The sequence below is a fragment of the Ovis aries genome, chromosome 12, assembly GCF_016772045.2.
Source record: "Ovis aries strain OAR_USU_Benz2616 breed Rambouillet chromosome 12, ARS-UI_Ramb_v3.0, whole genome shotgun sequence".
Classification (NCBI taxonomy): domain Eukaryota; kingdom Metazoa; phylum Chordata; class Mammalia; order Artiodactyla; family Bovidae; genus Ovis; species Ovis aries.
Genome location: NC_056065.1, coordinates 62,330,058 through 62,342,233, shown reverse-complemented (window position 1 = coordinate 62,342,233; position 12,176 = coordinate 62,330,058). Strand labels below are relative to the sequence as shown.

Genomic DNA, 12,176 nt, shown 5'->3' with positions numbered 1-12,176 from the left:
GAACCATCACTCTGCAAACTACACTGCCTCTGATTTTCCAAGGAAATCAATGCCTAGTGACCATGAGCACCCCACGACGTGTCTGGCCTGTATCTGGCCAGCTGCGGCAAATGGAGTTTGGCTCCAGCTAGCCCTCTAAATACCAAGTCCACCAGTTCACAAATGCCTCCGACCTCCATCAGGAGCAGATGCCAGGCTGCTGTGAAGCGGACTGCAGAGCCCTTTGCTTTGCACAGACACTGCTTACAGGCAGCTACTCAGACCCGCGTGTCAGGTGGTGGGAAGTCAGCATCTTTCTCCGGACTGCAAGAGAGGAATTTCCCATTAGGCTAATTAGCAAGGTGCACAGTTGGCAGGAGGGAACCTGCGAAGGACTTTGCTTCTCTTTGTGGCAGATTTTCCCCCGAGTTCCGCTTGGGCAAACACTTCTCAATGTGGTAGGAGCTTGCCGGGATGTGTGCCCAAAAGGCAGCCTGCGAGGGAGCCACAGGGCTCTCCCTCCAGTCCTGCCCCGGCCACGCCACCTGCAGACAGCCTGGTCAGATCCAGTCAGAATTCCAGGACCACTGGGGCCTGTCACATCAACCCCCTTTCACAGAGCCTGCTAGAGACTTCTGGCTTCCTGTGGAAAGAAGAGAATCGACAGTTGATTCATTTTCAGAGGCTAAAGCATTTGCTCCGTGAGGGGTCAGAACCAGTCAGCAACGGCCAGAGACCTGTGGGTCTGGACACACCCCGGTTTAAATCCAGGTTTCCACTGCAAACCATAAGCGCACACCTCCACCTCCAAGCATCCAGTCCTCACCAGCCATGTCAAGACGACAACTTTGCCCCAGCTCTGCTCTTCCCAATCTTTTCTTGATTTTGCTGTTGATTCTTTCTCTTCTTCCAAATAGCTCAGCAGTACTTCCAAGTCTCTTGACTCTTGAGAGGAGGTTCATTTCACCATGAGTTCTTTGGGTCCTTATGGTGGTTGAGGCGTGGGTGAATTGGTTCTGTTGTCTATAGGCTGATGTACTTTGCAACCTGTCTATCTCCTTTTTGAAGACACTGGCTCACTTCACCTTGGTTAGTTTTCCCTCTCATCTCCTAGAGAAGGCCAGTGAAACTAACCAGGACAAGTCATGCTGGGAATTTCAAAGCAGATGCAAGAGGTTTCCCTTGGTCTTTCACAGCTCGTGTGTCTGAATCTCATGATTAGTCCTCATGGAACTGGTCTTCCCAGCAGATGGAAGAACTGGGGAGCAGCATGTTTAATGCACAAGGGACTTGCGTCCCCAAATAATGTGAAACCACAGGAAGTTGAGGTTTTTGAGAGCCAAGGGCTCTCACCTGAGTGAGGCTAGGTAAGCAAAGAACACCTTTGCTGGCAAATAGTTTCTTCTCTTTCAGGTGAGGGCTAGAGGTCCCTTCTTGGTGTCCTGATCCTATGGCCATCCAGCTTTACAGACACCAATGTTTCATACTTTCTACTTCCTTTCCCATATGCTTATTAATGATAACAAAAGTTACATACATGATTTAATATAATCCTCACAACCAGCCTTCACAGAGGGAGGATCATTACCACTATTATAATTACCACTATCATTACCACAACAGATATGGGAGCTCAGAGTGGTTGAGTGACTTGCCCAAGGCCACACAGCTGACACGATGCAGGCCTGGCTCCCTTTGCCTGTAACACACTGCCCATGGCATTCGAATCATCCTATCCCACTAGAAAGCAGGCCCAGAAAGTAAACACCATTGCTCAGTTACTATAACAATAACAGATTCAGAGAACTCTGTGCTCTAAAGTGTTAATAATCATTGAGGGGATGAGGAATTCCTATGTGTTCTTCCAACCTAAAGAAGTGACCCAAGTGCAACAGCCTCATAGGAGGATAGGTTTGGGGAAGAGTCTCAGACTATGACATGGTTCCAGGTGGAAGCAACGTGGTCCGCTCCTATGAAGGATGGCATTTCTTATAGTATTTTCAGAGTAGGGCCAGAACGGATAGATTGGTGAGATAAGATCCTGAAACTAAAATAAGTTGGGACAAAGGGCCCATGGAATGAGCGCTCACAGCACTCTCACTTTGCCTTCCACTGTGAGGACTAAAAAGGTTGCCTTTGAACTTGAAGCAGGGATTTGCAAACTTTTCCAGTAAAGGGTCAGATAATAAATATATTTTTTAAAAATTGAGGGTAATACTGTCTTTATCACAATATGCAAAAATAGCCATAAACAATAGATAAATGGGCATAGCTGTGCTCCAGTAATACTTTATTTCCAGATAAAGTGAGCCACATTGAGCCTATGGGTTATAGTTTTCCAGCCTCTGCTTTAAAGTCCAGAAGGCACAATTTCGCTTGGAAAGTGAAAAAGATCCGGGGAGGTCATCTCTGCAAATTCCTGCCATTTAACTCAGTTCCATGCAATAAAAACCCACATGTGTTTAAACCAGCATTTCGAAGAAGAACTTGCTTGGTTGTCTATATAATTTCAGAGTTATATGAAACTGTACTTTTGAGAGGGATGAGAGAGAGAAAGGACTAAGGTGGCCAGATGTCCAGCTGACCCAGAGAACCCTTGTCAACCCCCCTGTGACTCAGAGGAGTCCACTAACCATTCTGGAAGCTCCTCTGGGGATTGAACTCAAACACTCTGAGTTGCAGACTGTGTATTGAGATTGTCAGAGGAAAATGCCTGTTACAGAAGGAAAGAACAGGGAAAGGAAAACGCAGAAGCTAAGTCCATAGCATGTTTGATCCCAGAGCCAGTCTGAGGATCTGGCCTCTTCCCCGGCCCACAGCCAGGAGGACTCTCCTCTCCTTCTGCAACAGGCAAGAATGGGGTGGCTCCCATCCCACCCTCCTCCTTGAGAACCCCAGAGGCCCTTGATAGGGGCCCCAGAGGGGGTGGCTGAGAGGCCTACGCACCATGCTGCTCTGTCATACTCTGCCCAGACACGGACAAACTCGTCCAGGTGGTGAGGCCCCAGGATGGATGAGTCCCGAGTCAGGTACTCAAAGTTGTCCATGATGACAGCCACGAATAGGTTGAGCATCTGGAGGGTGAGAGGGAGAAGGGGAGTTAGGGGAGACCCAGAGCAGAAAAACAAAACTGTGAGGCAAGGAAAGAATTCACAGGTTTGTAAGGCTAAAAGTTCCTAACCACAGCCCTGCTGATCCTGCTGGAGGCAGCGCATTTTCACAGCTGAGCCACACACCGCACTGTGCGAGTGCTGGCTCCACTTTGCTATGCTGCTTTATATTTGCGAAGCACGCCTCAGTCGCTTCTGTTATCTATTCAGTTTCTTTCTTTGTTACTGCAGCAGCAGAGGGAGCAGCAGTAGCAACACATTCTTAAAGGCCAGAGGAAGTCAAGGCCCAGCTCCAAGCCCCTCTTCCAGTCTCCCGTCCCTACGCGCGCTCACCACAGCTGCCTATCAGAGACCTGGTGGGAGGCCTTCCAGCGGATGCCTTCCAGCGGATGCAGGGCTTCCTGTGCTGTTCAGGGCTTACTGAGCAACAATCTGAAGCTGTTCACGGCTCTCAAGTGCTTCCGAGACCCTGTTCTCCTGCTTACTCGTTCAGCAACATTTATTGTGCACCTACTGTGTTCCAGACACAGCTCCAGGTGCCAGGAGTGGGAGGTAAGAAAGTTCAGGTCTGAGATATATTTCCATGACTAGCACATTCCTTAAAGTACAGCAGGTGTTCACTAGATGCTGCTACTTGAATATTCTTAAAGACATTTAGTATTCGGCAGAGACTACTGGAAACATACAAATGTTACAGATTTTAAATATGTATTTATATATATATATCTGGCTGCATGGAGTCTCAGTTGCAGCATGCAGGCTCTCTTTGTTGCCACACTCCAGCTTCTCTCTAGTTATAGCAAGTGGGCTTAGTTGCCCTGTAGCATGCAGGATTTCAGTTCCCCAACCAGGGATCAAACCCACATCCCCTGCACTGGAAGGCAGATTCTTAGCCACTGAACCCCAAGGGAAGTTCCTATAGACTGCTTTGAGAGCCATGAAAGAAACATGCACCACAGGGACACAAAGTGTATGGGTTTGAATTTCATATAATTTTCATGTCAGGATTTATCATTCATTTTTTAAGTTTTTTTCTGAACTACTGAACAAGGTAAAAATCATTGCTAGCTCACAGGCCATCCAAAAACAGCTGGCAAACTGGATTTAGCCTGTGGTCCACGGCTCGCTGGGCTCTCGTCTAGATTATGCAGGAGGCAACAGGAACCACTAAAGAGGCTGAACTAGGAGAAAGAGAAGAGCTATGTGCACTCAGACAGCATTGGTAGCAGGGTGGACGGTGGCCGGCAGTCCAGGCAGAGAGTTGTGAGGTGCTCCTGAGCCAGGCCAGTGGCAGGACAGCAGCCTGGATACAGAGACCAGGGAGGTGGACTCAACAGGCCTCGGCCACAGCGAACAGCAGCGCCCAGCACTACTTCCACTTTCCCAGGGACACACCCCTTGCCTAGTCTCAGTTAATACAGTTTAGTGGGGCACTACCATGACCCAGGCCTCAACCAGCCATTGAATCCTGTCCCCTGGGCTACAGTGCTGGTGATCCAATTAGGGCCAAGAAAATGGCATTGAATCTTCTGAGCAAGAGAACTTGTTTTTCCTTATTGGCCTTGACTAAGTCAGGATTGAGGTCTGGAGCTGCTGCTCCTATTACCATCTTGGAACCACGGGCTGGGGTTGTTGGAGGAAAGAGCTTGTGTGGAGAAGCCTGGGGAAGAGATCCATCAACAGAGAAGGAAACCTGGTCCTGGGGATGATGTCATCTGAGCCCCAGAGCAAGCTCGCTTAAGCCTGTCCTGCTCAACTCTTCATTTATATAAGCCGATAAAATCCCTTTCTATTCATGTCGGATGCAGCTGGACTTTCTGTCACTTGCAAGGGAAAGAATCTTGCCTGACAGAAATGAATTGCCTGTGGGGGGTGAGCAAATGGAGCCTCTGCTGCTGATTCCCAGGTGAAGCGGCTGGGTGGGTGAAAGTGCCCAGCAGACAGGATATGCAGACAGGATACTCAGGATCAAGAGAAAGTCTGCAGCCAGGGCCTGCTGGGAGTCTCCTCTGCAATACAGAGATGACTGGTTGCATCCTAATAACCGGTCTCCTCCCTCCCTTCCTTCTCCATTCCACTGCCTAGAATGGAAGCGGATCTCTGGAATCTAGTTGTCTTCTTACCACAAAGCTGAGGGACACTCGGTGGAGGTGAGGAAGCAGAAAGAGGAAAAGAGTCTGGGGTACCAGACACTCTGTGAAGTCACCATAACCAGCCTGCACTGCCTTCCTTCAGGCTTCACTGACATGCCAGGAAAATAAACAACATCCCACCCTGGTAAAACCACTGTTATTTGAGGAGTTCCGTTTCAAGCAGCTGAATCTAATCCTAACATGGACTTTTCTTTCTGTCACTGTGACTGGAGCCACAGTGAAATTTATTTAATCACTGTCCAGGTTATAGAGGGTTTTCCATATACAACTGGCTTCCCAGGTGGATCAGTGGCAAAGAATCCACCTGCCAGTGCAGGAAATGGAGGAGACACAGGCTCTATCCCTGGGTCAGGAAGATCCCTTTGGAGGAGGAAATGGCAACTCACTCCAGTATTCTTGCCTGGAAAATTCCATGGATAGAGGAGCCTGGTGGGCTACAGTCCATGGGGTTGTAAAAGAGTTGAATATGACTGAGTGACTGAGTATACACCACCATTATCCTTTGGCATCTGCTGAGAATTAGTTCCAGGACCTCCCCGGATACCAAAATCTGTACATGCTCAAGTCCCTTATGTGAGATGGTAAGTACAGGAATTCCCTTGTGGTCCAGTGGTTAGGACTTGATGCTTTCAGTGTGGGGGGCGGGGTTTGATCCCTGGTCCAGAACTAAGATTCCACAAGCCATGCACAGTGTGGCCAAAAAAAAAAAAAAAAAAAAAAAAGGTGTAGTATTTGCACATAACCTGTGCACAGCCTTCTGTAACACTTTAAATCATCTCTAAATTGCTTATGATTCCTAACATAGTGTAAATGTAATGGATATTTGCTGGTATGTGGCAAATTCAACTTTTGGATTTTGGAACTTTCTGGATTTTTTTTTTTTAAACATTTTCAGTCTGAGGTTGGTTGAACTCATGGAGGCGGAACCTACAGATAGGGCTGACTATATCCACACATTTTCTTTACCCTCCTTTCCAGATTCTATTATTAATGTTAGCAAAAACTATCTATTTGTATTATTATTGCTTTACATTTGCATAGTCTTTTATAGCACGGTGTATACAGTCACACCTATCATACGCTTTAATGCTTGTTCTAACCCTTTGTGAGGCAGGTTTAATTACCATCAGCCCTTCAAGGACACAAGCACTTCCTATACACATTTGTATTCCTTAGCTCCAAGCACATAGCCGGGTACATGCCAGCGCATTGGTAAATCTTTCCAGAGTGGTTGGTTTGTCTTGAGGAAGCTGTGTGACTTGCCCAAGGTCATGGAGTCAGTGTAGGGCTGAGATTTGCAAGCCTATCATCTCACACTGAATATAGCCTCTTTAAAAATAACATTAAAGTGAATTATGCAGAAGCCTCTAACTCAAATTTCTAAAAGTACTTTATAGTCTCTAATTAATTTTCCAGTTATATCTTTGGTTTCTTTTAAAATATTTATTATTAAACACTTAAATGATGGAAGATAAAATGGAGATGTCTGCATGGCTTTCTCTGTGTTCCCCTTCCCCCACGATGGGCACTAATACTCCTGGATGACTGTCTCCTTTCAATTCTAGGAGACAGAGGGACTGAATGGCTTCACCCCAGTGCCTAGCTCAATGTGAACCTTTTAATGGCCACTCAGTAAAAATGAGCTGAATACAGGAATGAATAAACAAAAACTAATTTATATCATCATTCTAAATTTCCTTGCAGTTATTTTCATTATACTTTCCTACTTATAAATAACGTTTTTTGTTCTTTTTTTCATCAAAAAACGTTGCACATCCACACGTATCAGTTCACTGTACAGTTAACAGTTTTATCACCAGGTACTTTTTCTATTTTACAGAAGCTACAAAGGGAAGGTGCCTTGGCTAAAGCTAGAAAGCAACATGACCAGTGTGGGCTCCCCACGTCTCTGATTAGTTCATCCCCTGCTACATCAACCTGCCTGACACCCTTACTAGTCTGTCTGTTGGCCACTTCACACCTGGACATGTGCCAAGTCCCTTCTGGGTCACTTGAAAGAGGTAGAAACGCCTGGACACCAGACAAGTCACTTTGGGATGCCCAGCCATGAAGCTGGCCACTTTTAAATGGCAGCGCTTTAGTTTGAGACATTTTTTTGTGCAGCTGGTGGCATTAGCAGGGGGGGCTGAGCTGAGGGACATCAGGGTGGCCAGAAACACGGCACTAACCCTCTGAGTGACCTGGTAGCACCTTGCCTGTTATTCTATCACGACTTATCTGATGGTGCAGGGAAGAGATTTCTGGAAGCTGCTGTGCCAAGTCAGGCTTTCTCCCAAAAAAAGAATTCAGAAGGCACCTGGGGCTTCTCACCATTTTCTAGATGGGTGCGCTTCATACATTCCTCAATATTTACCAATGCCAGAGCAATCGCATCCTTTCACATCTTTCAAGTTGGCCAAGTGCCGTCAAATATAGCAACCTACGAAAGAACCACATCTATTCCATTGTACACTGTCTTCATCCTGCTTCGATTAATGCTATCCCCTTAGAGTTGCACGGTACACTTTCTCAAAGGGTCCAAAGGTCTCCAAAAGAGAGATGAGACTCTCAGCCCTGCTTGTAAGATAAAACACCAGAAATACCGAAGAGAAAGATTTACTCTGGGTCACCACCAATTCAGTGTGACATTTAATACCATGTTTGCTGAACCCCATCCACTCCCCTCATCACCTCTCCTCACGCAGTCCTACCCTAGAAGGAGCAGAGACGTTTCTCAGCCAACAAAAGCCACCCACCCAGGTGTCCGACAAGCACCCTGGCCTCCAAGAGCTCTCTTGAGGAGGACCTATTTCTCAACACAGGCTGGAGCGTGTGACTGAACGTACACAGGAGGAGACCTCTCATTTATTTATCAGACGGGTGGGCTGGACCCCCTCTTGAGCTGATGGCACACCGTTGCTCACCAGGAAGGAGCAGAAGAAGATGAAGGAGACGAAGTACACGTAGGCCAGGTCGGTGCCACAGCGCTCGCTCTCGCTCTGCCCCGACGGCGCAGTGGTGTCCGGCTCACAGCCCTTCTCCCCGAGACACGACAGCATTATCTCCTGCCAGGCCTCACCCGTGGCACTCCTGAACCCAAAGACAACTCGGTTAGTCGTAGCAGGTCTGCACGGCCCATCCTCTCCCTGGCCATCTTCCCGGTTCCTGCATCTCTTCTTCCCTCCCTAGGTTCCTTTTGTGTCTGTGCTCTCCATCCTGTGATGGAGAGTGCCAGGGAGGGCTCCTGGGGCTCTGCAGCCTCACACAACGCTTCTCTGTCTTCTGTTGACAGTGGTAGACAGGGCTGTGGGACTCCAAGACTCCATGTAAACCTGGCCTTCTATGGTTTCGCCTTTTAATGGACTCTGTCCTCAGCTTCCCCCTCTTTGAGCCCTAGAGGAGGTGCTGAAGTTGCCATTTGAGTCAAAGATGCAGAGGAAACTTCCTGAAGTCAGCAGGGTGGTTTTCTGGAGGCCCCGCCACCATCCCACCCCCATCTATCCTCACAGGAGCAGAGCAGGCAGACAAAGGGGAACAGGCAGAAAAGGTGGGTGACTGTCTCTCTCTCTCTCAGAAGCACTCCAGCCACTGCAGGGACGGATCCAGGTACCTGAAGAGCAGCATGAGGGACCCAAAGAAACTCCGGAAGTTGTTGTGCCGGTTGATGTGACTCTCCTCATCTAACTTTATGTTTCCAAAGACCTGGATGAGAAAAACAGCAGAAAGCCCTGAGCATCAGTGAGCAGTTGACCTGCAAGGTCAGTGGCGTCATGGTAAAGAAGCCGTCTGCCAGTGCAGGAGACGCAAGAGACGTGGGTTCGATCCCTGGGTCAGGAGCATTCTGTGCAGGAAAAAATGGCAAACCCACTCTAATATTCTTGCCTGGGAAATCCCATGGCAGGCTACAGTCCATGGGGTCGCAAAGAGTCTGACCTGACCGAGCACATACTGGCAGGGGCGGTAGCTTCACCTACACGGCTCCTCCTGACGGCTTAACCACCCTGAAGCAGACAAGTCAAAACCCAGGAAGGCTGGCAGACCCCACGTTCTTGGCCTGGTGTGTGTGAAGAGTTATATTCTCCTGGGAAGCAAAGAGGAGGAATGCTTGCAAGGACCATAGAAGGCAAGATCTCTGGAAATCATTCTGCTTAGGTGTAGTTCCTCCCACACCTAATTTGGTCTTTTAATTTCTATGATACCTATTCACCATGGCATTCAAGCTGTCTGTCAACAAGATTACCCCATGATAGGCGTGCAGGGAACGCGTTACCCGCCTCTCTTCCTGTCTCAGCTGGTAATGATGAGAGCATATGTATTTGCAGAAGATGTGGTTTATTCTTTATAAAAAAGAAATAGGCAGATGCTGCCCTGAAATTCACAAGCAGTGTAAGTCAGAGAGGGGCACCCCTGTCTTCCTGGGATGTGCTCCCATCCAGAGAGTCACACCTTGGAAGTGTGATACATCTATAACCCAGGCCCATCAGATGAAGAAAGTCTGGAAAACTGGATACTTGGAAAAGGGAAAAGAAAACAGGTTTGGGCAGATGTGGCTACAGAGTGAGTTTTCTAATCTGCTGTTGCTTATTGGGCTTAGAATGCCGTTACTGTGCAAATTCATATGGAAATGAGAGGCACACACAAGACCTCTGGCCACAGAGAATAAGGATGAACTCCTAGGACACAGTGCTGCCTGGAGCCAAGGTGTATCCCACATCTCTTTAGATGGAAAGTGAAGTAATGTGAAAGTTGCTCAGTTGTGTCTGACTCTTTGCAACGCCATGGACTATACAGCCCATGGAATTCTCCAGGCCAGAATACTGGAATGGGTAGCCCTTCCCTTCTCCAGGGGATCTTCCCAACCCAGGGATTGTAGGCAGATTCTTTACCTGCTGAGCCACAAGGGAACCCCAAGAATACTGGAGTGTGTAGCCTATGCCTTCTCCAGAGGATCTTCCTGATCCAGGAATCTAATTGGGGTCTCCTGCACTGCAGGCGGATTCTTTACCAACTGAACTAGCTATCAAGGAAGCCCTCTCTAGATGGGAAGGGTATCCTTATGCATGGACTGTCCTCTCCAGTCATGAGTCAGATCTATCTCAGGATCTACTCTCACAAGGCAATGTTTGTGCAACTGTAGGCTTACAGGTCACTTTTCCAGCCTTTTGAGATAATTTCCAGCCTGTATTTAACATGCTTCAGCTTATCTAGTATGTGCTAAATGGAACACACTTTCCTCCTAACAGTGTTTGGAATGTGCAGTTGAGGAACAGTCTCTGCTTTTTTGCTCAAATAACTCCCACTGACACCTGCTTGGGGAATTTGTTCTCATCGCTGATTTTCAAAACCTAAATACTACTTCTCTCTCAGGGAGAATGGAGGTGGCAAGCTAGGTGGCACTGGGGAAGGAGGGAAAAAGGGCGATAAGAAGGCTGAGGGCCCCCAATCAGACAAATAGTAGCACTGAAAAAAAATCCCAGCCAAACAATCAAACCTAGTTCTGGACACTCCAGGAGGAAACTGTCACATATCCTCACCCATGTGCAGGCCTCCTCTGTCTTTCTTTTCATCCTCTTAAAATAAAATCTGTGACTTATCCCTGATTTTCACACACACAACTTAGTGTTTTTTCTCCCTATGACTCTCCTGAAGACTTCCTTAGTTGTCCTCTCTACAATTTTCTCAAACACCTTACCAATCATGAACTGGCCAGAGGGTACACTGTTACTTTATAAAAGTTATGTGTGTAATAGTCAAGGAGCTATTGTTAAGCTGAAAGTGCATATTTATTACAAAGGTGGCCTTTAAAGTTTTTCACCTTTTTTTTAAAGCTTTTCATTTAGTCCTTGTCATTAACCCAAATCTCCTATATCAAAAGGAAAGGCTATGGAAGAGAAAGAAGGTTTGCTGAGACCCATCTGCACACTTAATGAAATTATAGGCTTAACTCTAGTTTTTATAGGCATTGGGGTTTCCCAGGTGGCGCAGTGATAAAGAATCCACCTGCCAACACAAGAGATACAGGAGACAAGGTTTCAATCCCTGGATCAGGAAGATGCCCTGGAGTAGGAAATGGAAACTCGCCCCAGTATTCTTGCCTGGAAGATTTCATGAATGAAGAAGCCTGATGGGCTACAGTCCATGGGGTTGCAAACTTTTAGTCAACCATGCCTGAGCAACTGAGCACAAATGTACAGAATTTTAGAACTAGAAGGGATCCATAAAGCTATCTATCCAACTCCTCTGCTGCATTGGTGATGATGTTAAGTCCAAGACAGGTTCAGTGATCTAAGTTTGCACAGCTGGTCAGTGGTGGAGCTGAGGTCTAAAAGCCACACCTCCTAACTACCAGCAGCCCAAGAGTTCTTTCCCAAACCCAGCAACTTACTCCATTTCATCCTCAGATTTGTCTGCAAAGCTCTCTTCTCCCAAGAAGCCCTTGAGAATTCAGCATAACGATACTGCTCAAAGATACATCTTGTTGCTATCTCCGTCTTCCCTGTGCTTCTCTCGTCTGCTTTTGCTTTTCGGTCGGTATGGATCCCCCTGCTTTGTTACGGCTTTACAAGAAACCACCTTTCTAGTAACAAGCTGGGTGTCTGCTTTTTTTCTTTTTTTAGGAGTCTTCTTTATTCATGGTGTGGGGTCTCTATCAGGGGCCATGATGAAGATAGCCAGCTAGCTAAAGGTATGTCAAAATGGGGATGCCATTCCTGTCTCGGTAGAATGGGAACAGCGCTTTTATTTTTTGGAAATAAGTCTACGGGCAGTAAATTATTACACACTATGGCTACTGTAAATATCACAATGTCACAACTGAAGAACTTTCCACCTACCACCGAAGAGTCAAAGAAATACTTATGTTTCCTTGTTGGTGGGAGGAGAGACAGCACAGAGAAGGTGCAGACATGGGCTGTGGAGCAGACAGAGCTGAGAT

The 12,176-nt window shown here is 47.2% G+C and overlaps 1 protein-coding gene across 2 annotated transcripts in view; it reads right to left on the bottom strand.

Moving 5' to 3' along the window:
* LOC101102503 (voltage-dependent R-type calcium channel subunit alpha-1E) overlaps window positions 1-12,176 on the bottom strand; it is a 342,192-nt gene that overhangs the window by 28,534 nt on the left and 301,482 nt on the right. For both annotated transcript variants that reach the window (XM_042229161.2, XM_042229165.2), the window contains 3 exons: window positions 8,853-8,944; window positions 8,167-8,332; window positions 2,926-3,053 (listed from right to left, as the gene is read on the bottom strand). In XM_042229161.2, the coding sequence (XP_042085095.2) occupies window positions 2,926-3,053; window positions 8,167-8,332; window positions 8,853-8,944 (386 nt within the window). The remainder of the gene's footprint in view (window positions 1-2,925; window positions 3,054-8,166; window positions 8,333-8,852; window positions 8,945-12,176) is intronic.